The sequence below is a fragment of the Panthera uncia genome, chromosome D2 (assembly GCF_023721935.1).
Source record: "Panthera uncia isolate 11264 chromosome D2, Puncia_PCG_1.0, whole genome shotgun sequence".
In the NCBI taxonomy this organism is placed as follows: Eukaryota; Metazoa; Chordata; class Mammalia; order Carnivora; family Felidae; genus Panthera; species Panthera uncia.
Window position 1 is genome coordinate 14316612 of NC_064818.1, and position 26698 is coordinate 14343309.

General features: G+C 46.0%; 1 protein-coding gene across 1 annotated transcript in view; it reads right to left on the minus strand.

Moving 5' to 3' along the window:
• Window positions 1-13429: 13429 nt before the first annotated feature.
• Window positions 13430-26698, minus strand: part of KCNK1 (potassium two pore domain channel subfamily K member 1) — a 52925-nt gene continuing 39656 nt past the window's right edge. Inside the window, exons 2-3 of the mRNA XM_049644992.1 lie at window positions 17833-18228; window positions 13430-14716 (exon numbers count right to left, since the gene is read on the minus strand). Coding sequence (XP_049500949.1) covers window positions 14457-14716; window positions 17833-18228 — 656 coding nt within the window. The 3' untranslated portion in view covers window positions 13430-14456. The remainder of the gene's footprint in view (window positions 14717-17832; window positions 18229-26698) is intronic.

The following is a 26698-nucleotide window of genomic DNA, read 5'->3' on the forward strand; positions in this document are numbered from 1 at the left end:
CACCCAGGGCTTTCTGAAAGAGGGAAGTTCGTGGGAGGTGAAGGTCTAGTTCCTTACCTGGTAGTTTTGCTGGTAGCTGTGTTGCACAGCCGGCAACGTGTTTGGTCAAGATGGATATCTTTAGACACGGATGTCTCCACAACGAGAAAGCTCAGTCAGGCACTTCGGTTACAGAAGCAGAGGAAAATAGCAAAGCAGGAGAGAGAAGACAAGCAAAGAGCTGTTGGAGGTTTAAATTTATGTCAAGAATAAAGAGAGGATGGGCGCCTGGGTGGTTCAGTCAGTTAAGCGGCTGACTCTATTTCAGCTCAGATCGTGATCTCACAGTTCCTGAGATTGAGCCCTGTGACGGGCTCTGCACTGACAGCACGGAGCCCGCTTGGGATTCTCTCTCCCCCTCTCTTCTCTCTGCCCGTCCCCCACTTGTGTTCTCTTTCTCTCTCAAAAGAAATTAATCAATTTTTAAAAAAAGAATAGAAGATACCCCTAATCAAAGCCTCTGCCCACTGCTTTCTTTCTTTTTTTACCTGAAACATAGATAATTTGAGTATGCCAGTATAATAATATACACCTGTCTGCCTTCCTGTAGCCGCGGAGCTGGCTCTTTGCCCTGAGGTCCTATCTGGCTCAGCTGGAGCTCTTGGGCCCCCTGCATTTCAGACCCCCGAAAATAGGCTCGGCCATTTTCCAAACTGGGCCCGGTGCTGACCCTGGGCAGCAGGAAGAAGCTAGAAGCAGGCCAGGGTCCTGGACTTTTCTTGCTTGCTACCAGCTCTCATCGAAGTGAATTTGATTTCCTGCGCTTGGACAGGATCCTGCTACCTGCCAGCCTAGAACCCTTCTGTGACCTCTCACTGCGCTCAGGCCACAGACGCTGCTCCTTCACCTCCCCCTGGGTCTGCCCCTCCGGCCTTGGCTCCCACCATGCCCCTACCCTCACTTTCTCTGCCGCGGCCACACTCATCCCTCATGATCGTCTTTGTGGTCCCTACCGTGGCTGGACCGTCCCCCCCCCCCCCCCCCCCACCTTGTCCACATAGGGAGCTCCTGCTCATTCTCAAACCCTGCCTACGTCAAGTCTCTCCCTTGGGCTCCCAGGGCACCGTGCACCTTTCTTTCAGGTCATCTGCACGGTTGCCACTCTAGCCCTTGGTCCTAGGCCGGCTTCCCTGGGAGGCTGGCTCTGAGCCGCGGAAGTCTGTTTGTGAGAAGTATGTTGGTGAGTGGTTACAGGGGGTGGGGCTGCGGCTAAGATAGCCCTTGAAGTTTGTCTGGAATGGGGCAAGAGGGCTAGGCCTTTGAACCTGGCGTTGACCGTCATCGGAGAGACTCCAGGGAGCAGGTGGCACCTTGGGCAAGGCAGCTTTTGCAACGCAGGACGACAACTCAAGGACTCGGCGGTGAGCCATCGGCTGGCAACACTTCAGGCACTGGAAGGGGTCCTGGGCTGCCCACGACAGCGTCCACTACGGTGCGTGTGCTATTTAGTCAACACCTCTCTTGGCCTCCACAGTGCAAGCTTCTTGAGAATAACATATTACTGTTTTATGAGTGCTTAGTGTAGTACTTGGCACAGTCCAGGATCTCCATAAATGCTGGTTGAAGAATAAATGAATCCAGGCTGAGTGACCAACCTTCCGGCTTTGCCAAGGGCCATCCGTCCCGGTTTTAGCAACAAAAGCCCTACATCTCTGTAAAACCCTCAGTCCCAGGAAAACCGGGGCATCTGGTCACCCTGAGCCTAATATTCCCCAGTACTTTTACTACTGACCCTGATGGTGACAGAGTTCACCATCACTTCTGGCTCACCCGGTGGTCTGTTTGGCAGGGATTGGTTGGAATTATGTCACTGGCCTCCTTGCTCTTAAGTGAGGAGACAGACCTTGACTTTGGGTTAGGTTATCTGCTCCTAAGTCTTAGGTCCTACCACTCCTTTTCTACCTCAAGCCTCTGATTTCTGACCTACTTCTGTACAGTGTCAGTCTTTCCTATAACCCAGCAGGTCTGTCCAGATTCCTCATCTCAGGACACTCTGGTCTAGCTCACTCTGTTGCCATTTGAACATATAACACCGTGTGATATGATGTGTGATATGTTATCTCACATTAGGTGCTACTTTACGAAGGCACGACTGTGTCCTTTCAAAACCGTAGGCTCAGTGGGAATCATGGGCTGGCCTGGGTCAGAGAAAGAATGATCCATCCGGGCCAACACTGCACAGAACATGGTGTGCTCCGTGTCGCCCTGTTGAGTCTGATCCATGTGGAGAAGTGGAGGGACAAAGAGAAGCTTGGGAATATTCTTGGGTGCAAGGAACAGCACTGGGCTTTCTACAGTTCAGCCCTCAGTGAGGCTGTCTGATCTCTACAATCTTTTCCAATGCAAGCGTTTGGGGTAGAATCTGAAATGCAAAGATCCTGGTTTTTTGTTTTGTTTTTGTTTTTTTTGTTTTTTGGCAACTAGGATATTTGGCTCCATGGGTGCATTTCATTTTCACACTAAAGACCAAGACGATGAAAATAAGAATATCCCCTCCTCACCATGTAGCTCATGTCAGTGCTGGGCCTCTGTCCTAAGTGTCACAGGTCTTCAGTGATCCCCTTTCTCCCTTGCACTTCCACCAAAGAAATAACTTACTTTTCTACCAATTCCCACTCCTTATAAACATGTCTAATGGATATTTAAATAATGGTGATTTGTGATGTGCCTAATAAATGTGGAGACCATTGGTATTTTGTTCCATTCTAAGAAGGAATAAACTTGAAGACAATTTTTAATGTTTATCTATTTTTTTTTGAGAGAGAGAGAGGGAGGCAGAGGATGAGCAGAGGAGGGGCAGAGAGAGAGGGAGACACAGAATCCCAAGCAGGCTCCAGGCTCTGAGCTGTCAGCACAGAGCCCAATACGGAGCTCAAACCCACAAACTGCCAGATCATGACCTGAGCCAAAGGTGGATGCTTAACCGACTAAGCCATCCAGGCACCCCGTCTAAGGAGGAATAAATTAAAATGCAGAAGAGAGGGGCACCTGGGTGGCTCAGTCCATTAAGCGACTGACTCTTGATTTGGCCCAGGTCATGACCTCACAGTTTGTTAGTTCAAGTCCCGAATTGGGCTCTGCACTGACAGCGTGGAGGCTGCTAGGGATTCTGGCTCCCTTTTTCTCTGTCCCTTCCCCGTTTTTTCTCTCTCTCTCAAAATAAATGAATAAACTTAAAAAAAAAATGTGAAAGCGATAAGTAGCCAGCCTGGCATCACCTAGCACACAGACCTAGCATTTTGAGAGGAGGAAGAAGAAATCTCTCCTGCCATCTTGGCATAACTACAGATGAAAACACGGTGTCTTCCTTCCAGGGTTGTTCACCTACAAATATCCACTAAAAGAAAGAAAATCAGAGATATCGCAGTTCATACGTACGCACTATCGATCAACTTTAAGAAACTGTTTACCACAGTACGTATTCGCACCATTATTTTATGTAGATACAGTTGGGGAATGGTGTGTAAATTTAATGGAGTAACCAAGAATAGTCATTACCAAAACATCACTGTGCAGTAGGCTCATGCAGAGCTACTCTACTGGATACGATTTCATCTTTCTTTAATGATTCCAAAGGCACTGAAATCTTCTGAATAGTCCCAGTGTAACTGTAGCGAGCATTAATTATCATTTCGAAGCAAGAGCCAGTTAAAAAAAAATTCCTAGTTGATAGCTGGTTTATTATTACCTGGACATATGAGGTTATAAACTGTCACATTTAAGTAGCCACAAGCAAATGTTCTTTCAGAATTATGTGGGAAACTCTTTCCCTCGTGGTAACTGATTTGAAACTGATCGTCACTGGGATCAGGTCCCCCGCCTGAAGTGTGAGAGCTCACTGTGGGACCCGGGGACAACAACCTCCAAATCTGGGTCTACCCAGGCGGTCATAGGACTAACACTTCGTCCATGAGGTCTCTTGGGTAGAGAAGTCATTCTGGAATTGGATGCATTTGCCAAATAACCTTCACCGGTTACATCGAGTGGAATAAAAATAAAATGTGTAGTATAATGCATTACTATAAAAGAGCTGTAGATGCAATTGGTTCTGTAATTAGCCATCATTTTACCAAATTGGCTCCCTAAAATTAAGACTCTAGCCACATGAGAATAAAATGACTGGCATTAGATGTCGTGTGTGTGTGTGTGCGTGTGTGTGTGTAAAACTGGAATTTTATGCAGGATACAAAACATTATTTAGATTATGGCTGAATATTTCAGAAGGTACAGGTGGGTATATGTCTTTTGTTTCCAATTATTCATATATACCATTTAAAAAGTGGATCAGACCCACCGCGTTATAGACATTAAGGCCACCACCCCTTCACTCTGGGTGTCTACACTGTCAGCCTCTCCTCATCCCCTTATCCCACTGACAGCCTCTGCTTGTCCCTTTATCCCAATTCTGCTTTCACAAAGCCGCCAAGTCCACCTGCTCGCTAAATCCAATGCCCTTTTGTTTAGCCCATTTGGAATTTTCCAGCAGTCGACACTTTGACCACTTTCTGTGTCTTGATGCCTTCCTTCCAAATGGGCACCATACTAGGTCTTTTGCACACATTCTATCATTCAATCCCTGGGAAGGTCTGCATTGTACCAAACCCAGCATTGTCACAAACCAAACTCCTCTTCCCTTCTCAGCTTGTACTTCTATCCTTCTTATTTGTTGGTTTGTTTTTATTGAGGAATAACTGACATACGATATCTTATTACAACATAGTGGTTCACACTGTGAAATGCTCACAAGATGTCTCGTTACTATCTGTCACCATACAAAGTGAATGCAATTATGACTATAGCCGCCATATTTATTATTAATAAGTCATCCCGTGGCTTACTTATTTTATAAGTGGAAATTTGCTTCTTGACCCCTTTCACCCATGTTGCCTACCCCCCAATTCCCCTCCCCTCAGGCAGCCACCCATCTGTTCTCTGTGTAAGTCTAGGTTTCGTTTGGTTATTTTGTTTTTTAGATTCCACATATCAGCGGAATCATCTTGACGTTGGTCTTCCTCTGACTTATTTCACTGAGCATAATGCCCTCAAGTTCTATCCGTGTTGTCGCAGATGGCAGGATTTCATTCCTTTTTCACGGCCGAGTAATATTCCATGGGATACATACATACATACATCTTCTTTATCCATTCATCCATTGATGGACATGTGGGTTGTTTCCATGTATTGGCTATTACAAATAATGCTACAATGAACAGGGGGTACATACAAATTAGCGTTTTCATTTTCTTCAGCTACCCAGTAGTGGAACTGAGAATTATGTGGCAGCTCTATTTTTAAACTTTTTGAGGAGCCTTCATACCGCCTTCCACAGGGGCTGCACGAATTTACATTCGCACCAACAATGCACAAGGTTCCCTTTTCTCCACATCCTTGCTTCCAGTAGTTATTTCTTGCCTTTTGGTAACAGCCATCCCGACTGATTTTAGAGCACAATTTTGGGTTTGGGTTATAAGCTTTTGTCCGCTGTTTCATTATAACTTTTATGAGTAGGTAGTCATGTTAATATCCCTTGAAAGTATTCTGGCCGTATTCCCTTACCGCTTCTTTCCTCCTCCTTTGTTTCCTTTTAGGTCATGTTCAATCGGCACATGTCTTAGGACTGTGACAGGGTCCCAGCCGTCCTACCCAGCTCCAGTGCCCTTCCCGTGGTCTAGCCTGTGCTAACCTTCCTAGCACCACGCCTTCGGTGTCTGTGTTCTAATTCTCAGAGTGCACAGGCCCTTTGATGAAGTTTTCAAAACACCCTACCTAATATTTCTCATTATCCCTCATCATACGTAGTTACCCGTATCATTATTATGTAAGAAACAAGCTGAATGTAGAAGCATTTGAATGTCGGGATTCAGAATGGTTATTAAATAATACTGGCACCTAAATTTTATTATGATGGATCATGTGCCAGGTGCTGCACTGAGTACTTTTCAAGAAATCGCTAGGACCCTTATATCCCCAAAGAAGGTACTATTCTCCCCAGCTAGGAAGTGAGCAGACTGAGGTTAGCAGCAGCTTTCCCACAACCCCATGACCAGAGAAAGCTGTGCCTGGGGGGCAGGACCTGTGCCTCGAGCCAAAACTCTGTATCACGAGAACCCCATTCTACGGGCTGCCCGGCCAGGCTCGCATCTTGGCTTACACTGGCCACCTAAAATACCCTTACCCTCAGTCTCCAAGGCCCAGCTGCCCCACAAAACCTTTCCTACTCTTAAAGTGAAATACAAAATGGAGACCAGGCTTGAAAATTCCCTGAGCGGACAACATTGAAACCACATGAGCCATTTAAACCAAGAGCTAACACTTGTCTATGTCGAGAACGTTGGTAAAACTTAGGTTATTTCTTGTAAATGCCTCTGGCAATCACTAAAGAAACTTAAGTCTCTTGCTAAATTGGTTTGAGATAACCACTCTTCGCCAACCACCTGCCGTTTGGAAACCTCCATCGTAATAACCCATCATCGTGAAGGCTAAAAGCGGCTCCTCATTTTCACTTTCCACGCCATTCTGCAACGTCATGCCTCGTATCAGTTTTGGGTTCGAAAGCTCCCAGGTTGTTTTACGCACAACAAACTCCTCCCAGATACGAGTTTACTTACCCGGTTTTATTTTTCCCGGTTTCTGGACTTTTGACAATATCCACCCCCGCTCCCAGGGACCTCCTCCTCCTTTGAGTTCATTATCATGTTCTATCTGCCAGATACCACATCGCATTGGAATTTTATGGCCCTGTATTGCTAACTGGTGTGTGTTTATTCTCCACATAAAAGAGCAGGTGACTTCCTGGAGAACCTGCACCGTCCCTCACTTCTACAGCACTAGCTGTCATCTTGCCTTTTAGGAAAACGTAGGAAAATGCCTACAATGGGTTGTAATGGTAGCAGCTAACAGTCGCGAAAGAGTTTGCCACGGAAGCCCCAGGCACTACTGGCTCATTGCTTTGCATTCACCATCTCCTTCCGCCCCCTGGAAACGCCCCCGGGTAGCCCTCGAGCTCTAACACCTGCGCACAGCCCTTAGGTTCACCTGTTTCCACAAGAACCAAGCTCCTTCTAGAACCAGACTAGGGGAGATCTCCTAACCGCGACCCCTTCACAGCCTCTTTGCATGAACTGGGGGCTCCACGGGCGATCTGGGCGGGGACACGTGAGCCACGTGCAAAAGAACTGGTAGGAAGGGTCCAAAACTTCAGCGTGCCAATGATGTCAAATTTTCTTTAATTTTTCATACACCCAGAGAGCCCATCTATTTACCTCTACAGGTAATGAATGATTCACTGTGACACGGACTTATTTACAGTTTTGTTGTGATACTGAGTTTTAATCCCTGCTTCTGATAAATTGAAAAAGAAACGCGGGAAATCTAGGCTTTCAGATGATTTTTGGTAGCTTAAATTGGATTTTTTTTTTTTTTCTTTTCTGCATAAATAGTCTGTAACTTACTCAGGGGAACGCCTCGTTCTTTCTCCGCCTCCAAGGATAGCATCTTTCTTGTTAGCTCGCAGGTAAAGCTGGCAGCAGATGACCGTCACACGCACCCCTTCTCAGCAATCTGCCGCTCCAGGGGGATTTAGGGACAGGGATTCTCACGTTACGTATGTGACGTTACGTACACGTTACGGACACGGGGAGAAAAGCCCACGTGATTTTGCTATTTTACCACCTGGGTAAAGAGCTATTAACAGCCACTTGACCTGATACTCCTCCTAACATGCGTAAGATACCTCTTTTCCTTCTGCCTTAGATGTAGCCATGAAAACTTGAGATTCAGAGACCCAAGTAATGCAGATCAGTCAGAAAGAAACAATTTTAAATATAGGTTATTTGGCTCTTGTCTTAAAGTCCTTCCACAGTGATCTGAAACATGTCCCTGATGGCACAGCCAGGTTCCCGCGGGCTGATATACGGGGCTTGTCTTTCTCCAGCGAGCGCCCCTTCCTAGGAACGGGTCACCAACAGGGACGTGTGGAGTCAACGTCTGGCCTGGCCCTGGGCTCTGCTGCTCTCTGACCCAAGACAAGGGCACCCAGGGCAGCCTGGTCTCTTACCTCCCCAGATTCAGAGGGAGCAGCACAGAGAAAATGATAGACCGTGAAAAAAAAAAAAAAAAAGGCAGTCTATTATTTTACGTTGTCAGAGAGTTCTAACTGCTAGCTCGTGCCATAAATTATGCAGTGACCTTTAAAATCTAGCTTGGTCACTGCCAAATGGGTGGCAACAGGCTTAGTCCCGATGTTAAGTTCACATTGTCCTAAATTGCAATCACCACCTGGTATATACCAAGTTGGTAACAAAGGCACCGAGGAAGGCTTTCATCATGCAAGTGAGGACATAAAAAGGGCACTCCTCCCACATTAATGTAGCATTTTAAAGCCATAATGTTTAGAGCAAGAACAAAGTGATGCAGGAGTTTCGGGTAAATTATGTTGATGTCTTTGAGCACCTATGGACTCTGGGAAATTAAATATCTCACCACCAATGGGCTCTGGATTTCCAGCCACAGCTTAGAAATGGAAATGAAGTGGCTGGGTCCAACCGATTCTTGATTTCTGCACAGGTCATCGTCTCATGGTTCATGAGTTCGAGCCCTGCGTCTGGCTCTGTGCCCGCTTGGGATTCTCGCTCTCCTTTCTGCCCCTTCCTGTTCGTGCACACACTCTCTCTCTCTCTCAAAATAAATAAATAAACATTTTTTAAAGAGTAAAAAAAAAAAAAAAAAAAGGAAAGGAAGTGCTGAGGCATATGTGTGACCATAATCGTATAATGATCATAATTTATATAAATAATGGAAGAGGATGAAAAAAGCCCTCAGAACTCAATTTCTCCAACTAATAATAAACAATATCTAATTTATTTATAGAAGTTTTTAGTGGTCAGGTAAATGACAGCAAGGCTATACATTCACAACCTTGCTATCTCATGCTGAAAAATGAGAGATTTAGCCTAAATGAAGTTTTCAGACAGTGGAAGTTATATTTAAGAAGCAAGCCTCTTGGGGTGCCTGGATGGCTCAGTTGGTTAAGTGTCCGACTTCAGCTCAGGTCATGGTCTCGTGGCTCGTGGGTTCCAGCCCCACGTGGGGCTCTGTGCTGACGGCTCAGAGCCTGGAGCCCGCTTTGGATTCTGTGTCTCCCTCTCTCTCTGCCCCTTTCCTGCTCCCTCTCTCTCTCTCTCTCTCTCTCTCTCTCAAAAATAAAAAAACATTAAAAAAAAAAAAGAAAGAAAGAAAAGCAAACCTCTTAAGGGAAGCCAGGCTGACTCAGTCAGCGGAGTGTGCGATTCTTGATCTCAGGGTTGTGAGTTCGAGCCCCACGTTGTCTGTAGAGATTACTTAAAATCTTTAAAAAACCTAATTTTAGTCATTTTATAGGCAAACAGTAGTTGAACATTGTTAGGAAAATTACAATATTGAAATAACATGAACAAACAAATGTGCTAGCTATCCTGGGGGCTGTTTGCCCCTGCCTGGGAGGGCTCTGTGAGGCAGTTCCTTTCTGAGTGTGAGTCTGCCTTTCATGTTAGGCTCTCAACAGCCCTTCTCAGTGCACTTACTAGCTGTTAACACGTGGTTCTCCAAGCAGGTGGCACAGGGGATCCAAGTGGGGGGTGCAGGAACCGTGGACGCTTTTAGAGGCACAGAGCCACGGCGTTCACTTTAAGGCTGCCTAAGGTAAGGACGGCCCAGTGACTCCTGCCAGTTTGCACCGAGACTTGTAATTCTCTTGCCACCAAAAATTACGACACGAAGAGTACGCTAACTCCTACGTTGAGAACTATTGGGTAGCATTGCTCTCCTGTGTTCTCTGTGGGTTCGAACCCAGAGCAGTCACTTTGTCGGAGCGGTGTGCAAAGTGTGGGTAAGCTATGAGGGAAGAAAAGGGGCTGGCTTATTAAATGTGCTTCACTGCCAGGCTGTGAAAATACTTACAGTTTTACTTCTGGGTTCCTTACTGTGTTTTGCTTTAAATGTTTATTTATTGAGAGAGAGAGAGAGAGAGAGCTCGCATGTGAGTGAGTTGAGGGAAGGGTAGAAGGAGAGGGGGAGACAATCCCCAGCAGGCCTGTGCTGTTAGCACAGAGACCGATGCGGGACTCGATCCCACGAACCATGAGATCAGGACCCGAGCCAAAACCTAGAGTCGGAAGCTTCACTGACTGAGCCACCCACACGCTGCATTCTTACTGTATTTTAGAAAGCCGAGTTGGCCTGACAATACCTATTAGATAAATGTTTGGAAAGTTGTCTTCAGCAAACAATTTTATGTTTTGCCTTCACACAAAACACTCGGATGCACCCAATTTTCATAAAGTAGAACTCTTGGAAAAGAATACATCACTACGGGGAAAGCTTTAAAATTGTTAAAGATGGGGTGCCTGGGTGGCTCAGTCGGTTAAGCGGCCGACTTCAGCTCAGGTCATGATCTCACAGTCTGTGAGTTCGAGCCCCGCGTCGGGCTCTGTGCTGACAGCTCAGAGCCTGGAGCCTGTTTTGGATTCTTTGTCTCCCTCTCTCTGACCCTCCCCTGTTCATGCTCTGTCTCTCCCTGTCTCAAAAATAAATAAAACGTTAAAAAAAATTAAAATAAATAAATAAATAAAAAATAAAATTGTTAAAGAGACAGGTTGAAAATTGTACTGGGCAGCAACAAATACGTAGCTGAGCTCCGTATGATTTCAGGCTCGGCATCACAAGGAAGTTTCGTTTCTAAATTTGCCAAGGCATGATCCGGTTGACCATGTACGCATTTCGGAAACTCGATCCCAGAGGACTGGTTTCCTCACTCGAGGATATCGGTATTTATCACAGCCCTCCTCGGCATGGGGTGGCTGTATCCTACGCCACACAATCACGAAGCCCTGCTCACTGCATTCCGAGTAGGAGACAGATAATCTTACGGTCACCTTGCAGGGCATGCTTGTTGGGCCAGCTTGAAAACAAACTCTTATTCCAAGCAAAGATCCGCCGCTTTCACAAAGACATTGTACTACTGATAGCTTTAAAGGGTTTAAAAGGTTTTGCGTTGAATCTTTCAGTTATTTCGACGTCTCCAGATTTGTAAGTATCTCCCCATCCATTTTCCAAAAGGCACAGAAGCCTGGTTTGTGGAGTGTGGGCATGACTTTGTCAGGTGAGAAAAGTGACCCCGTGTCTTATTAATCTAATAACGCCCAGACGTTTTTTCCTTAAGTCACATCGTATTTATTTGTTCGGAAAACATTCCCTTTTCCCACCCACGCATCTTCCTCTTCGACTTCTGAACAAATGGTGCTCTAAATCTCCTGGGGGCATACAGAGACTACAGTCTCATACACGGAGTCATCTGGGCCAAACGTCTGTTTTGTGTATTTCCTTTATTACCTCCTTTTGGAGGCTGCTCCTAGCCTTTGCGGTGCCTCTGACTTCTGGGAGGGCGAGAACGCTTCCTCCACCGACACGCTGTTCTCTGCTCACACTAAGCGTATCTGCTGCACCGAAGTCAACCTACCTACTAGACACACGTAACTTAACACTCACACACAGGAGTGCTCTCCTTGAAGGACAAGGGTCTCTGCCGCTTCTCTATCCCGAGGGCCTTCTACAGGATTCTTTTTTTAAATTTATTTTGAGAGAGAGAGCAGGAGAGGGGCAGAGAGAAAGAGAGAGAATCCCAAGCAGGCTCAACGCTGTCAGCACAGAGACTGATGCAGGGCTTGGACGCCAGAACCATGAGATCATGACCTGAGCCAAAACCAAGAGTCAGACGCTTAACCGACTGAGCCACCCAGGCGCCCCAAGATTCTTAAGAACTCAATTTAGAACACTCTTGCGCAAGAGCTGGATCCTTGGGCTTATCCTCTGCTCATCACTCCCAATCGTCTTTGCTACTATTCACTTCCACTTCCAGCTGCACCCTCGCTCGCCTCCAACTAGAGGGTTCCAAGGTCAGCATCGGCAGGTGCCGCGCTGGCCTGCTGCACGCTGCTTGTCCTGCCCCTGTTCTCTGATGGACAGCTCGCTCCGCCTTCAGGACCACAGGGCAGCACCTGCCCACTGGCCAAGGACAAAAGACAAGCATAGAAAAGATACTCTGCCTTATAGTTTGCATCCAAAAGGGTGTGGGAGACAAAACTTGCTCCCCGCGTTTGGAACCCCCTGCTTCACATTAGAAACAACAAAAGCAATTTGAAGGCGTTAAGGGTGTCTTCTCTGCAGCTTCATAAAAGCTTTGAAAATGACGTCGACACTTCGCTACTTGACGGCATCCTGATTCCAAGTTTTCCCGTTCTGCTCTTTCTCGTTCTCTGTAGCTTGGACTCGCCACTCAGATTAGTCAAGCGGTGGTGGCACTGGAGTTATTTTTTCCCGCATTGAATATAAAGACACTCTCCCCGTGTAAAATGCACCGTTTCTGCAATTTTTATCCTTCAACACCCCTGCACCATACCAAGCACTGTGGTCACAGCGAACTTTTCGGACCCGATCGTGTCCTTGATGCATGTCCCTATTTTCTAAAGAGTCTCTATTCCACTCCTTAACCGATCAGCAACCCCGTCTAAGGGCAGTCTCCACCATGGGGACACGGTCAGCATGGGGTGCAGACAGAAACGAGTCACTGGATCACCCAGCATCACCCAGATCCAGAAAAACAGAAGAACATGTTTGGAACTGAACACTGGAAAGGGGGGGGGGGGGGGGGTCTACTGACAGCATCACCGAAGCTCTGCAGCCGAGATACATCCTTCTTACAGCTTTGTTGCTCTGAGGCCAGATGGGATCTCCTACAATGAAGAAGGCCCTGCTCATGTAAGGCCAGCGGCCAGCAGGGCAAGGCTGGTAACTGTGTGCTCAGGGTGCACGTCACGGAGATGTTTCTGAGTGACGTCCCCGAGGTGAAGACGCGCTGCTCAGCTGCCTCATGAGCAGGGCACAGATTTCTATCAACATCTCGAGCACCACCTCCCAGGCAGGTACCCATGGGAGAGAAGATGCAGGTGAGGGGGTCACTGGGCATCAGTTGTCATGCAGGGTCTTTTTCTCTTCTAGAATTCTCGCTACAAAAAAAAGTGTTTTAATGTTTACTTTGGAGAGAGAGAGAGAGAGAGAGAGAGAGAGCGCACAAGCGAGGGAGGGGCAGAGAGAAAGGGAGACACAGAATCTGAAACAGGCTCCAGGCTCTGAGCTGTCAGCACAGAGCCCGACGCGGAGCTTGAACTCCCGAGCTGTGAGATCACGACCTGAGCCGAAGTTGGATGCTTAACCCACTGAGCCACCCAGGCGCCCCTCTCTTCTGGAATTCTTAAGTGTTCTGTGTGTATCACTTACATGTTGCTGTAATGGTTTCTATAAAGGAGTCCTTACATATTATCTGCATAGACGAGAGCTTTCCTTGATACATTAGAGCATAAAGATTGCAACCAGCTAGGATTTTTATTGATGTCAGCTTGTAAATTTAAAAAACTCTCTGATTAATTTGCCAGCATCTGTTCATCTCGGGCTTCTGTGTCCACGATCTGGGCTTTCGCACTAGGTGACTACGAATCACGACGCACTTTCAAAACAAAATAACTTCCTTTACAAATCATATTCTTCATTGTTTGTCCACCTCCGGAGAAACGCTTACAGACATTTTAGACATCTGGTATCATTCCAATGCAAAGGGTAGAAACATTTATTGTAGAATATGACAGTAACTCACTCTTAAGTGTACTATTTCCCTTATTTTATTGTAGCAACTCTCGATTCTTCAGTATAAAGAGAAATCAAAAGGAAAAGTATCTACAATCTTGGGTTAAGAAGTATGCTGAGATCTGGTGACCTAAACCCTCTATGTACAAGATATAAACATATTTGGACTTGTTTGTACACAGTTAATGGCAACCTATTCATTATAAATAGTAGTTTTAAGTTAGATTCTACAAAAATAATGATCTTGGATGGGCACATGCAGACTGGTGCACATAAACTTATTTATAAAACACATCTCTATGCCTCTCTCTCTCTCTCTCTCTTTTTTTGCTTTTAAATATAAATGTTCTATTTAGCCATCAGCTAAAACGATTTAAATGCAAATCCCCAAGTCCCCAGTTAAAAGTATAAAATCCACTTCTCTCCACCGCAGCTCACTTCTTCAAGTATTCTTTACCCATTAGTAAAGTCTAGGTAATTTTGTCCCATGTGAATCATAGGTACACATCCCATTTCTTCGGATATTAGACAGTCCTCCAGAGTAAAAGCTTCCTTTGTTCTGTTATGTTGGGGGGGTTTTGTGTGTTTTTTTGTTTTTGTTTTTTGTTTTTTTGTAAGTATTTTGGACAGTAGGTATTTGTTCAAATACCATCTTGGTATCTACGTTCTCATACAAATAAACAAGACAAAGGGTCTTGCTCGCTGCCCTCACCCGGCTGCTCCCGGACAACACGGCAAAGCCCTTAGTTGCCTGCGGGGCCATCGGGATGGGCAGAGGACTGAGGGCCCACGAAAGGCTCGTTCTGCTTCCGGTCCTCCTTCGGGCCGGCTGCCTGGTCTGCGATGGACGAGAAGGACAGCTGGTCATGCTCGATGATGTGTACTCGATCCTCGTCCTTGTCCTTCTTCACGTAGAACATTTTCCTGAATTTTTTCAGCTCGTGGAGTTCGCAGAAGGTTTCCAGAACTACCAGCATGGCAATGAGGCCAAGCAGAAGGTAACCTGAGTGAGAAAAAAAAAAAACAAAAAACAGTGTCTCAGTGGGATCGAGTCACGGATGAATCAAGGGACGCCACGGAAAGCGTGTGGGTGAAATCAAGTCATTGCCGCTTTCCGAATTTCTAGGAACGTTCTGAGGTCCGTGGCTCCAAGACGGGTTACCCACAGGAAAATGAAGAATGACTTACCCTTGTGCAAACGTGGGATGCTCAGGATCCCAGGGTGTAATTTTTGAGGAAACAAAAAGATGGGGTTGACCTGGCATCGTTAAAGGGAAGTGGCATCCTGCAATGCCCGCCACACAAGGGTAACGTGCCGGGGGAGGGCTCTCCACCTCGGCCTCATAATCAGCGGCTCTCAAAAAGCCAGTGACACACGTCAGAAGAGTTTTTGATGGTCATGAGTGCTCAGAACAGAGGCTGACACTTTCTTAAGCACTCAGTACTCGTGTCAGTATTTCCACTACCGAATAAGAAGTGTCGCGAGAGAAGTAAGCTAACTGAAAATCCTTCCAGGAATGGATGCAGACGGGGAACAGGTCTTGGCGTGTGGCGATTTGCACCTGACCAGGATCCAGCTGCCCACTAAGCTGTCCATTGTGGGACAGTTATTTTGGGGCCACACGGACCACACTCACCGGTTGACTCTACCAGCTTCTTACTCCGAAATAAAAGATAACCCGCTGATTCAGGTTGAGTGGTGTTCTTTGAATTCGGTGAGGGGAAAATGGTGCTCTTAACTCAGTTCCTACACATTTAAAATCGGTTTCCAGAAAAAAAAAAAAAAAAAATCCATCATGGAAAGAAACAGGAAAGTGGAAATGAAAACTAAAAATAACAAAAATTCCAAAAAAAATAAAAAATAAAAAATAATAAAAAAATAAAAATAACAAAAATTCCAATTTCATGGCCTAGTGGTAAAATGCTTGAGGACTGTCAGAGAACAAATGAGCGGGCTAGAAGGAGCGGCATAGTGGGAGGCGGACTATCTCAAGAATGCACGGAGATGTGGTTCTAGCATCTTTAGAATTTGGCTATTAAGTTTTGATGACAACATGTATATTTTAGAAATAGCAATGACATTGTTGAACTCATTGACAATTCCCCTCCTTTTCCTTTATCTAGTGTTTAGTGAAGCCTTGCTCAAGCACTGGCAAAAATATCCATGGGGTTTCAGGTAAAAACTGTGGGATTCTACCCTATCCACAACCCAACATGCCTCTGGAATATTCTTTTGCTCCGGTCGGCACATATGCTATGTAGACGGCTCCAGAAAACCCGGTTCATATTGTTACGGGTGTGAAGATGATCCGAAAGGATTTAGCGTCACGTGAAAAACTGAGGCGTGCGACAGTTGGGCAGAATTTACGAGAAGACTATAAACCCAGGGGAAAAGTAGAGCTAGCAAACGCAATCTCAGAAACACTCAACTTCTCGGAGTCATAAACAAACTAAATTAAAACAAGGAGGTAATATTTTACCTGATGGGTGAAAAAAAAAAAGTTGAGATAATGTTTACCAGAGGTACCATGTGCAGCAAGAGCCTCCCTAATGCTACGGGTCTATACCACCCTGTGAGAGTGGAAACCGTTACGCCCACATAATTCTGGGGACGGTCTGAGCTCATAATGCCATTCGGAAAGCACCGGGTCACTGTGTTCGGTGAGTCACAGGACAGGCATATTCACTTTGGGCCGTCAATCCCACTTCTGGGAAAGACAGCAAAGCAGAAAAAGTGTAAACGTACAGAAATATTTACTGTAGTGTTATTTATAATGCCCCCATGGCACGGTTAGATTATGGTATAGCCAGGGATGGAACATTACGTGGACACTGAAAATAATTACGGTAACTGGAGGAAATATGGAATCATCCTTGTAACCACTTGGTGAATATTTATGGAACTCGTATAGTAGCCAGGCATTGTTCAAAGCATTGGGTTTGTGAGGGAAGTCTCTGTCCTGGGGGAGCCCATGGTTTAATGGAGATGTGAAAACATACATAATCCAACGAAGCATGTTGTCAGGTTAAGACTACAAGACAGGGCCAGGACAGAGCATCTATTACGATTTCCTAGGAGACACGACATGAGTCAAGTCTTGAAAAAATCTTGAGACAGCAGAAATGCAAACTGTTATACATCAAGATGCAAAAGATGGGAAAGGAGCACACAAAAATTAAGAATTTCTAAGTTCTTCATATCATACTGAATTTTAAGTTCTTACTCATTTACCTTGGGAGAAAGAGAGAGAAAGAGAATGTGCAGAGGGAGAGTAGAGACAGAGGGGGACAGAGGATCCGAAGCCTGCTCTGTGCCGACAGCAGACAGCCTGATGCAGGGCTCGAACTCACGAACCGTGAGATCATGACCTGAGCTGGTCAGACGCTTAACCGACTGAGCCACTCAGGTGCCCTTCCATATCATACCGAATTTTAAAAAACCGTTTAAAAATTGTAAACCACTGGCCATCCGAATTTAAGATTTTCCTGGTAAATTGAAGAACACGATCAATTACTAATGGGCTACATTGTAGCCCTAGTTTTCTGGAACTTAAAACATTTGATAAAAATAGCAACTTTTCTTTTTTTAATTAAAAGTTGATAATCCAGGGGCGCCTGGGTGGCTTGGTCGGTTAAGCGTCCGACTTCGGCTCAGGTCATGATCTCACGGTCCGTGAGTTCGAGCCCCGCGTCGGGCTCTGTGCTGACAGCTCAGAGCCTGGAGCCTGTTTCGGATTCTGTGTCTTCCTCTCTCTCTGCCCCTCCCCTATTCATGCTGTCTCTCTCTGTCTCAAAAATAAATAAATGTTAAAAAAAAATTAAAAAAAAAAAAAGTTGGTAATCCAGTATATTTTGTGTGGTGCATTTTTACGCTGTAATTTATAATGTTATTAGTAGGGAATTGATCAGTCATGTTATTAGTAAGAAACTGATCAGCAGTTTTAAGTACCTGGGAAAAAGTAAGTCTCAGCAGTAAGATTTTTGCATAAAGAGTTTGCAGATTTCTCAGTGAAAAAGAGATCAGGGCTTTTATGAATGACTCCTCATTGGTAGGTGAGGAGGGGTGTGGGAATAGCAAAAGAGGCCAAGAAAGTAGAGTCTGGGAGCCTGGCTACTCACACGTGATCCCAATCTTATAGAGCTCTCTGAATTTTTGATTGTAGCCTTCTCCAGGAACGTAATCCCCTAGGCCGATGGTGCTCAGGGAAATAAAACAAAAATAAAACGACTCCAGAAAGTTCCAGTCATCCTCCAGGATGGAGAACACGGCCGCCGGGATGAAGAAGAAGCAGGACACGGTGACAAACCCGAGGAGAACGGCGTGGACGATGGCCACGACCTGCTTGGAGAAGCCCCAGCGGACATGGAAGTAGAGGACAGGCCTGCGGGTGACATGGATGGTGACACGCTGGACCACTGCCGTCAGGAACAGGAGGGTGAACGGAATGCCGATGACCGAGTAGATGATGCAGAAGGCCTTACCTCCATCTGACAAGGGCACAGTGTGGCCATAACCTGCAAGGAAGAGGGGGCCGGAAAACACATCTGTAAATGGCAAGTGCCTGCCACCCACCCCTGCCCCCTCAAACCTAGGCAAAGAATCAGTCTTCGGGTCTGATACTTTATTTTTTTTTAATGTTTATTTATTTTTGAGAGAGAGAGACAGAGAGAGAGAGAACACAAGCAGAGGAGGGGCAGAGAGAGGGAGACACAGAACCTGAAGCAGGCTCCAGGCTCTGAGCCATCAGCACAGAGCCCGACGCGGGGCTTGAACCACGAACCATGAGATCATGACCTGAGCTGAAGTTGGACACTTAACCGACTGAGCCGCCCAGGCGCCCCAAAGGGTCTGATACTTTAAAGGCTCCATCAGAATTTTTACTGCAGTAAAATTCAACAGAGGATGCTATTGCCCTTGAAAAAACCTGACGAGCTCTTTCCAACACATCCAAGTCTGGTTTTGAATTTGCTGTCAGGCTGGAATAGACAGAGGTTCTGTGTGAGAAGGGGCTGATGCCCATTGTCCTAGACCAGCAGGGAAGACACACGAGATATGCCCCTCCACCCCTGCCTCCCAGGATCTTCATTAGTATCCAGATACCAGTCTACACTTGCATCCAAAACAGACTGCTCACAGAACTAGAGTTCTGACAGGGACGGCTGAACTATGGGCAGGCAAAGAAGACTCCATGAAGATAAAGACATCACAAAAGAGGAAAAAATTAAGATTTAAGCACACCAAGCCACAGGATGGAACGTTTCTTTTAAAATAGTTTGCTCCATTATCTGGCTAAATGGCATATTCAGAAACTGTAGCCTTTTAAAAAATTTTTTTTAACGTTTATTTATTTTTGAGAGAGAGACAGAGATAGAGAGCAAGGTGGGGAGGAGCAGAGAGAGAGAGAGAGAGAGAGACAGAATCCCAAGCGGGCTCCGTACCCTCAGCGCAGAGCCTGATGCGGGGCTCGAACACACAATCCGTGAGATCACGACCTGAGCCAAAACCAAGAGTCGGATGCTTAACCGACTGAGCCAACCACGCCCCCAACTGTAACCTTTTTTAGCCTTTACTCCCTCTTTGTTATTTCTGAAGGTTCCAAGATGCCATAAGTTCCCTTAAACAAACATTAAAGAAAAAAACACATTAGGGCCAATGGTCAAAACAGAGGTCTGTTTGGCTTTCCACTAGGTTTGAATCATGCCCAAATTAAGCCATTCAAAAGACTCTTCGTCCAACAAATGCTGGCAAGAGAGAATCCAGGGGGCTGAGGCTCTGTGTACTATTTTTTTTGTTTGTTTTTAAAAAAAAATTTTTAAATGTTTACTTATTTTTGAGACAGAGAGACAAAGTGTGAGAAGGGGAAGGGCAGAGAGCGAGGGAGCCACAGAAATCCGAAGCAGGCTCCAGGCTCTGAGCTGTCAGCACAGAGCTTGACATGGGGCTCGAAACCGTGAACGGCGAGATCGTGACCTCAGCCAAAGTCCGACACTCAACTGACTGAGCCACTCTGGTGCCCCTCCGTGTCCTGTTTTTAAAATTTCAGAAGCACTTCATCCTGAAAGGCCTAACAGGCCCCAACAAGTCAGTTCAGGAAAAAGCCAACAAAACGCAGTTTTGGGGGCTCCTGGGTGGCTCAGTCGGTTGAGCGTCTGACTTTGGCTCAGGTCATGATCTCACAGGTCATGAGTTTGAGCTCCACGTCAGGCTCTGTGCTGACAGCTCCGAGCCTGGAACCTGCTTCGGATTCTGTGTCTCCCTCGCTCTCTCTGCCCCTCCCCTGCTCATGCTCTGTCTCTCTCTGTCTCAAAAATAAACAAACATTAAAAAAAAATTTTTTTTAAACGCAGTTTCTTGTGGAGCTGGGTTCTGAAGAAACCTCATATGTGTGGTCATGACCGAAAAGTTCTTTCAAACCCTGATTTCTAAAACGTATTCCCCCTTAAAAAGAAACAACTCTGAAAACCCTTCGGCTCTAGATGCCGCGATTTCCTGCTCTGTGGCACCTGCTGGGGTAGGGCCCAGGTATGGGTGATAGAAGCTTTCCCGGTTCTGCCCCCACACGATGTCAACACAACCGTCAGGAGGTTATCTGCTGGCCCAGAAGGCACTCCAGGGAGTCCCAGAAACCTGCTGAAATTGTTTGCAGTGGGTCCACCCACCTGTCCATTTTTCTGTGACGACATTCTGGAATCTTAGATTCTCAAAAGCGTTAGGAACAGTCGTTCTGAGCCTCAGGGCCCAGAGCCATGTGGCCTTTGCACACCCGACTGCTCCTGGCATGGCGTGCTGGGTCGGGGCGCGCCAGAGAGGGAAGGGGACAGGTGGAGGCATCCGGGGAAGAGCAGGAAAGATGGGGCCAGCGTGCCAAATGATGTTCACGCCACAGAAGGAAGCAGGAGGAAGTGACTGTTTACTCTGAGGACTGAGCAAAGCTGCCACACGACGGGAGACCGGGGCCAGTAACCGCCACGAGAGAAGCGAGGCATCGGGAGGGGTGTTCCCGTGCTCAGAGATCTCTTGGAAAGGCCATCTTACTCAACCGTAACAAAGCCCCTGGAAAGTGATGGCAGACTTGGTTCTGGGCCTGTGCAAGTGCTAGGAGACCGCGGAGCCCGACAGAGACGCCAGGGAGGGCGTCCACCGTGGCAGGGATTTTGTGGAGGAGATGGAAGGCGGCGCACATCAGCGGGACTCGCCCAAAGCCCTTAAGTCCATGACTGTATTATGGGTCGTGGTAGTGTTTTCAAAAAGTATCTGTTCTGCAGATAGTAGAACACATCAGTTTCCTGCAGCCCACCTCTCCTGTGCCGTCTGCTCTAACACAGTACCTGATTTCGCTGCTAGTAGGGAACAAAAGTAAACAAATGTCTAGTTTTAAAATATGTTAGGGTGTGATTTTCACTTCCAAATGACAACAGCTCTTTTCATTAGAACGTTAACTGAATCTCCATTCCCTAAAACATTATCCCCGAGCAACGGAGATCATCATTGCGAGACTCTACATCTCTCTCCGCAGTAAATGCGTGTTTATGCCAGCAATCGGTTTCCGCTAAGAGATTTAAAATCAGCAACATGTAGATTGCTTACTGAAAGCCCGTTTCTTCTCCTGGTGTTTACATAAATAATTTTTTGTTAATGGAAGACGAACTGTTAAATTTGCATTTCATTGGTATTCTCTACGCTTTCGGTACAGGCCATATTGGGGAATCCACTGCACGGCAATTCTTTGGCAATAGCCAGCTTAATGCATCACATGGAAACCAACCTTCAGTGCTACTGAATTTTAATGAAGTGGTGAATAGTTTACTCAAGTTCAGTCAACTGAACCCCCCAGATAAATCATGAAGCAAAGTTCGTATTTAAAAATCTCATAATTATATTCAAATCCATTATAAACTATGAAGAATGTAGCAAAATTTTAATAAACCTCACATATTTGGTGTTCTTTAAATTTTCGAAGGCTATTCACGTACTTTTGGGCATCGTAGGAGTGTATGTATAATGGAGGGGGGAGAGTCCTACATATGATAGTGTCCTAGTAAATATGGCTTCCCGTTTGGCCACTCTTACATGACAACCGTCACGCTATGCTAGCTAACATCCAATCTGGGGCTATGCCATGCTGGATCTGGGCCTTCTGGTTTTTCTGGTATTTAAGTCCTCCCGAATGGAGTACAAGACAGAGAACCTTTGTGGGCTCTTGTTCAGTTCATTACAGCAAGTCACCGTGAGGCAACTTCCTCCCACCTATCAGATGTGTTTGGGAGAGGTACGGCTTACTGCTACCTCTTGTGACCCTGCACAGAGAATAAATATTGTCATTTACCCACATTCTTTAGTATGATGTCGTACAACACTTACATTTTCCATCAAGTTAGTTTGACACCTGCTTAAAAAAGATCTATAAAAGAAGAAACTCAACTTCTGAAATCCACCCCAGTAGAGATACTGAAATAAATTACACTGTTTCCTCTCCTCTAAAACAAGTATTCATTTGCAGTCCTGGCTTTCGCTTATTGGTTAATCTCTTTCCCAGTAGACCGTGAGCCCCTGATGGGGAAATCAGGTCCTTTTCTACTATGAAGCTCTCCGGGTTCCCCAACCACAGCACCATCCAGTCCACCGAGAGCAATTAACACTGGGGTTGTAAGTGACTTCAAATTTGGGAGGGCCAGAAATTCACTACGTGGCAACAAACAGGCTTCTGGTCATGTTGACTTTGCTTGAAGTAAATTTTTGCTCCACAGTCAGTAAGTGGTTGACTTCTAGATACCTTGCACACAATAGGTCTTCATAGTTCATTGCTTTACAGCAATGTTTTCCAAAGATTCGCATGGGGATAATCTCTGTTCATCCCTTCCATCCATGTAGCTACAGGGCAGGGAATGCACAGCTTCTGTTACGTTGCTTATAACCGAAGTTGCTTACAAGGGAGAGAAGACTCCAGGGGAATCTAAACAGACTTGAAGAGAAATATCGGCAAAACCTGACAGTGGGCTACATTCACTTCATGCGATGAAGGAGGCACGGATGGTAAGAGGGAACAGAAGTGAGAAGTCACTGGCGGTGCAAATGGCCATGCTTTTCTTGTTTATGTTTAGTAGCCCGTTCTTTTAGTACCTTTTGGATGCTTCTTGTTGATTCTACTCAATCACAGATGGTTTCTTGCTAACGTCCCAAGAGAGAGAGGCAGCGGTGTTCCCAGTTAGGACACTGCTCTGATCCTTTACCTTGGAGTGACCGTTCTGAGAGATGGGCTGTATCAACACACTGCATTTAAAAACTACAGGATCCTAGCAAATGGCCTGAATGTCATAGGTGGGAGCACCCTGCACGTTTTGCAATGCGAGTTTCAACCCAAAATGGCAGCACCGTGGAAGAGCAGTCAGAAATGGTAACGAGGGCAAAGGGGCCCCTGCCACACATCCATCAGCCTGCGGAGACTGAGGTGCTAGAAAGGATGTAGGTGAGCTCAAAATCTCCAACAGGGCCACTTGCCATGTGTGTGTCTGAGTGTATGCAGAATTGCAAATTGCATGACAAGATTCAAATCCAAGAGTTATTATACACACTTTACAGACGAGAACCCTTGAGTTTCTGAGAGCTTAGACAACTTATTCGAAGTCAAAAAAATAATAATAAGTAGAGCCCACAATCTTTCCATTTGTATCATCCATTTTGATACAAAGGTCAATGATACCTCGAAAGTCAACTCAAGTCCTAACGTTATTTCTCAGGAGCTTGTGGTGACCAAGAGGCAGTGTTGGCCATCACTGCAAAAGGGCGCCATGTCTGGCCTGTGCCTCCATGGGGCTGCCTATGAGATAGTGAGCCTCAGGATAGGGCAGGAGGAAGGGAAACGGTGATCAGCAGGGACAAAGGACAGCACAGCGAGGTGGCGGGGGAACGCGGAGCCTGGGCAACGCTGCAGGTATCAGGGGCAGGTCGGCGCAAAACCTGTAAGGGCCATGGAGTGTGAGCACAAGCCAGGCGAGCCCCATGTTCTCGAATTCCAGTGGACCACCTGGGTAAATGGCAGGGTCATCAGTGGAGAAATGGAGAAGAGGACTGAGAAAATGAGAGCAAAACACGAAATCAGAACAAGTTAGGGGCGACCTTGGAAAGCAGAGTGTTAATATCCCAGATATTAGCAATAACTAATATCAGGGATAGAAGCACAGAAAAAGGTTCACTAAAATTCTTATCTTCCCATTCCACTGTTAAGCTTACATGTCGATAACCTGTGTGGAATCCCTGTCTGTAAACAAACATATACCTGCAGAGACACCGGTTAAATAAGACAGGCTGTCCAGTGGCCCAGAGGATTGGTTATAGTCCCAAGAATGTATAATATATATAGAGAGAGTATTTATAATATACATATCAGGTAATAGCTTAAGTAAAAATGATCACTTACTCAATGCACAAGTACATTTTCGTTGCGAAAGTTTCAAAAAAAATGACAGTGAAGGCGAAGTCTCCTCGGCCAAAGCTCCAGGTCAAAAGCAGCTTCGTTGGGGTACTCCGGTCCTTGGTAAGAGCAGCACACAGTGGTGAGTTGTGATCTTGTGATCACCGACATTCCCTTCTCGCCTTGTGTGCTACTCACGTTTCCAGCTCAGAAGAAAGCTTATTAGCGGAAACCTAAGAATAAATCCTACACTGCACGAAGAATCTACCAGCTCCCAGCAGAGGCCATTCCTGGGGGTTGACACACCCGGTTCCTAGGTGGTGCTGGCATAACCTAACTCCTTTTCTGGCACGAGTATGCAGGGACTGGGACTTCCAGGTGAGAACTGGCTTCCCTCGGGCCCTTCCACCTGGGCTCACTTTTATATGTGTCTGGCTTTTTGTTTACTTGGCTGATGATACTGCCATTTTTTCCCTCTTGGCATTCTAGAGTCAACATATAATCTGTTCACATATAAACAACTCCGTTTGGTTTTTGATGATTCTGATTGAATACGCAGTTTTTCGTAGTTTTCTACCTGTTATTACCCAACTGCAAAATAGTTAATTTTCTCATTGTATTTTAGTTTCTTTGATGTTTATCCATTTTTGAGAGAGAGAAAGACAGAGCACAAGCGGGGGAGGAGCAAAGAGAGGGAAACACAGAATCTGAAGCAGTTCCAGGCTCTGAGCCATCAGCACAGAGCCCAATGCGGGACTTGAACTCACGAACTGTGAGATCATGACCTGAGCCAAAGTCGGATGCTGAACCGACTGAGCCACCCAGGCACCCCCTTAAATTTTCTCATTTTAAACTTTAAGTAGTTTGGCCAATTTAGGAATTCCTGTTATGGATACTTTCTTTCTGAAGCATCACCAGTTTCCTGGGACTCTAAAACATTTTACCCCCTCCAAACTAATAATCCTAATACCTGACTCTCCTTGATCCTGTTTCACTGCTATACATTCTCCCGAGCACTGTTTGACTATTTAGTTTTGCGATTTCTTACCTAACTTTTTAAGCTCTAGATTTCAAATTACAATGATTCTTTGATGTGTTTCTTTTTTCCTATTTCTAGAACTGTTTCTCCCTCATTTTTAAAGGCCTGTGCCCCTATCATGTCTTCTCTCACACTGCCCTCTGCATAATTCTCACAAGCCTGGCTTCATAAAACTGTAGTTAGGAGACAGAAGTGAGCGTGCTCCATAACATTTTCAAATGACCCATCCTCTTTCCGGCCACTGCTGATGAGCAGGTGAGCACCTGGTGGACAGCCCGGCTTCCGATCCACCGTCTTCCCTCGTGAGCCTAACTTTGTCCAGGTGCTGACAAGGCCAGTCACATTGTTTGGTTATAATGCGGGAACCCTTGCAGGAAGATGCTGTAAGTTACCCTAGTGGAGGCACAGGGAACAATCGGCCAAGGGCATTTTTGCTTATCATCATAATTACACCTGCTCCCTGTGGAAAAAAAAATCAGGTGATAATCTCTACCTTCCCAAACTCCAGCTTGTTCAATTGTCCCATCTGTTGAGCAGTGCCTTTGAAGGGCTTTGTTAGGTCACATGACCCACCACCCACCATGAGATTATAACCAAATTATGTCACCTTTTTAGTACAGCTTTCCCAGAATCCCAAACAGTCACATTTCTTGGGTTTTCCCCAGGAAAGGGGAAAGGCAGGGTAAGCAGGCTTAGGATTGGCTGGTCTGAATAATGTCAGTGGATGTGGGAGCACAGAGGCTGGCCCTAGTTGTCTAGCATCTGGCCCCGGGGTCACTAGGGCAGCAGGACAGTGGCTTGGAGGGTGAGAGCCCCAGAAAGGAGGTGCTTAGGGGTGTGGGCTCTCGACTGGTTGGGCTGTATATGAAAGGTGTGCTCACAGAGAAGCCCTTTATTATCTAAAATTGGTTAACCCTGCCAAGGGTCGTTCCTTCTGGATCAGCAAGGCCCCAAGAGATCAAAGCATCAAATTGAAAAGAAATAATACAGGACAGCAAAGCAGGAGCCTAGTTCTGGAAAGGCATGCCCAGAGCAGTGCCAAGCCTGAGGGGCCTATTCTAGTAACCAAACCAGGAAGATGCAGTGGTATGGATAGAGGAACAGAGAGACGTGCCAGAGAGCATTTTGGGAAAAAGTCGGAGAACATGGTCCATGAAGAAACTAACTTCTGTGCACTGAACTCCTAGAACCTTTAAATTCTCCCCAGGTTTGTTACTTGTTAATTCTGGGTTGCCCTTGCAGACCTGGGCAGAGTGTTCCAGAGAGAAGTGCTTGGTGTGTGAGCCCCAGGCACCATGCTGGGCGATTTATAAACACCATCTCCTTTAATCTTCATACCAGCCCTTGGAGATAAGCACGCAAGTCCCTCTTTTACAGAAAAGAGACGGTGCAATTAGTTCTAACTGCGAGCATGTGAGGGAGGCAGATCTGAACCCATTTACCGGATCTTTTCAATCTGGCCCTCGGAGCTGTGGTGAGGAGGACGAAGGGAAAATAGAAAGGGGTGACGGCGGATTACATGGGAAATAAAAGC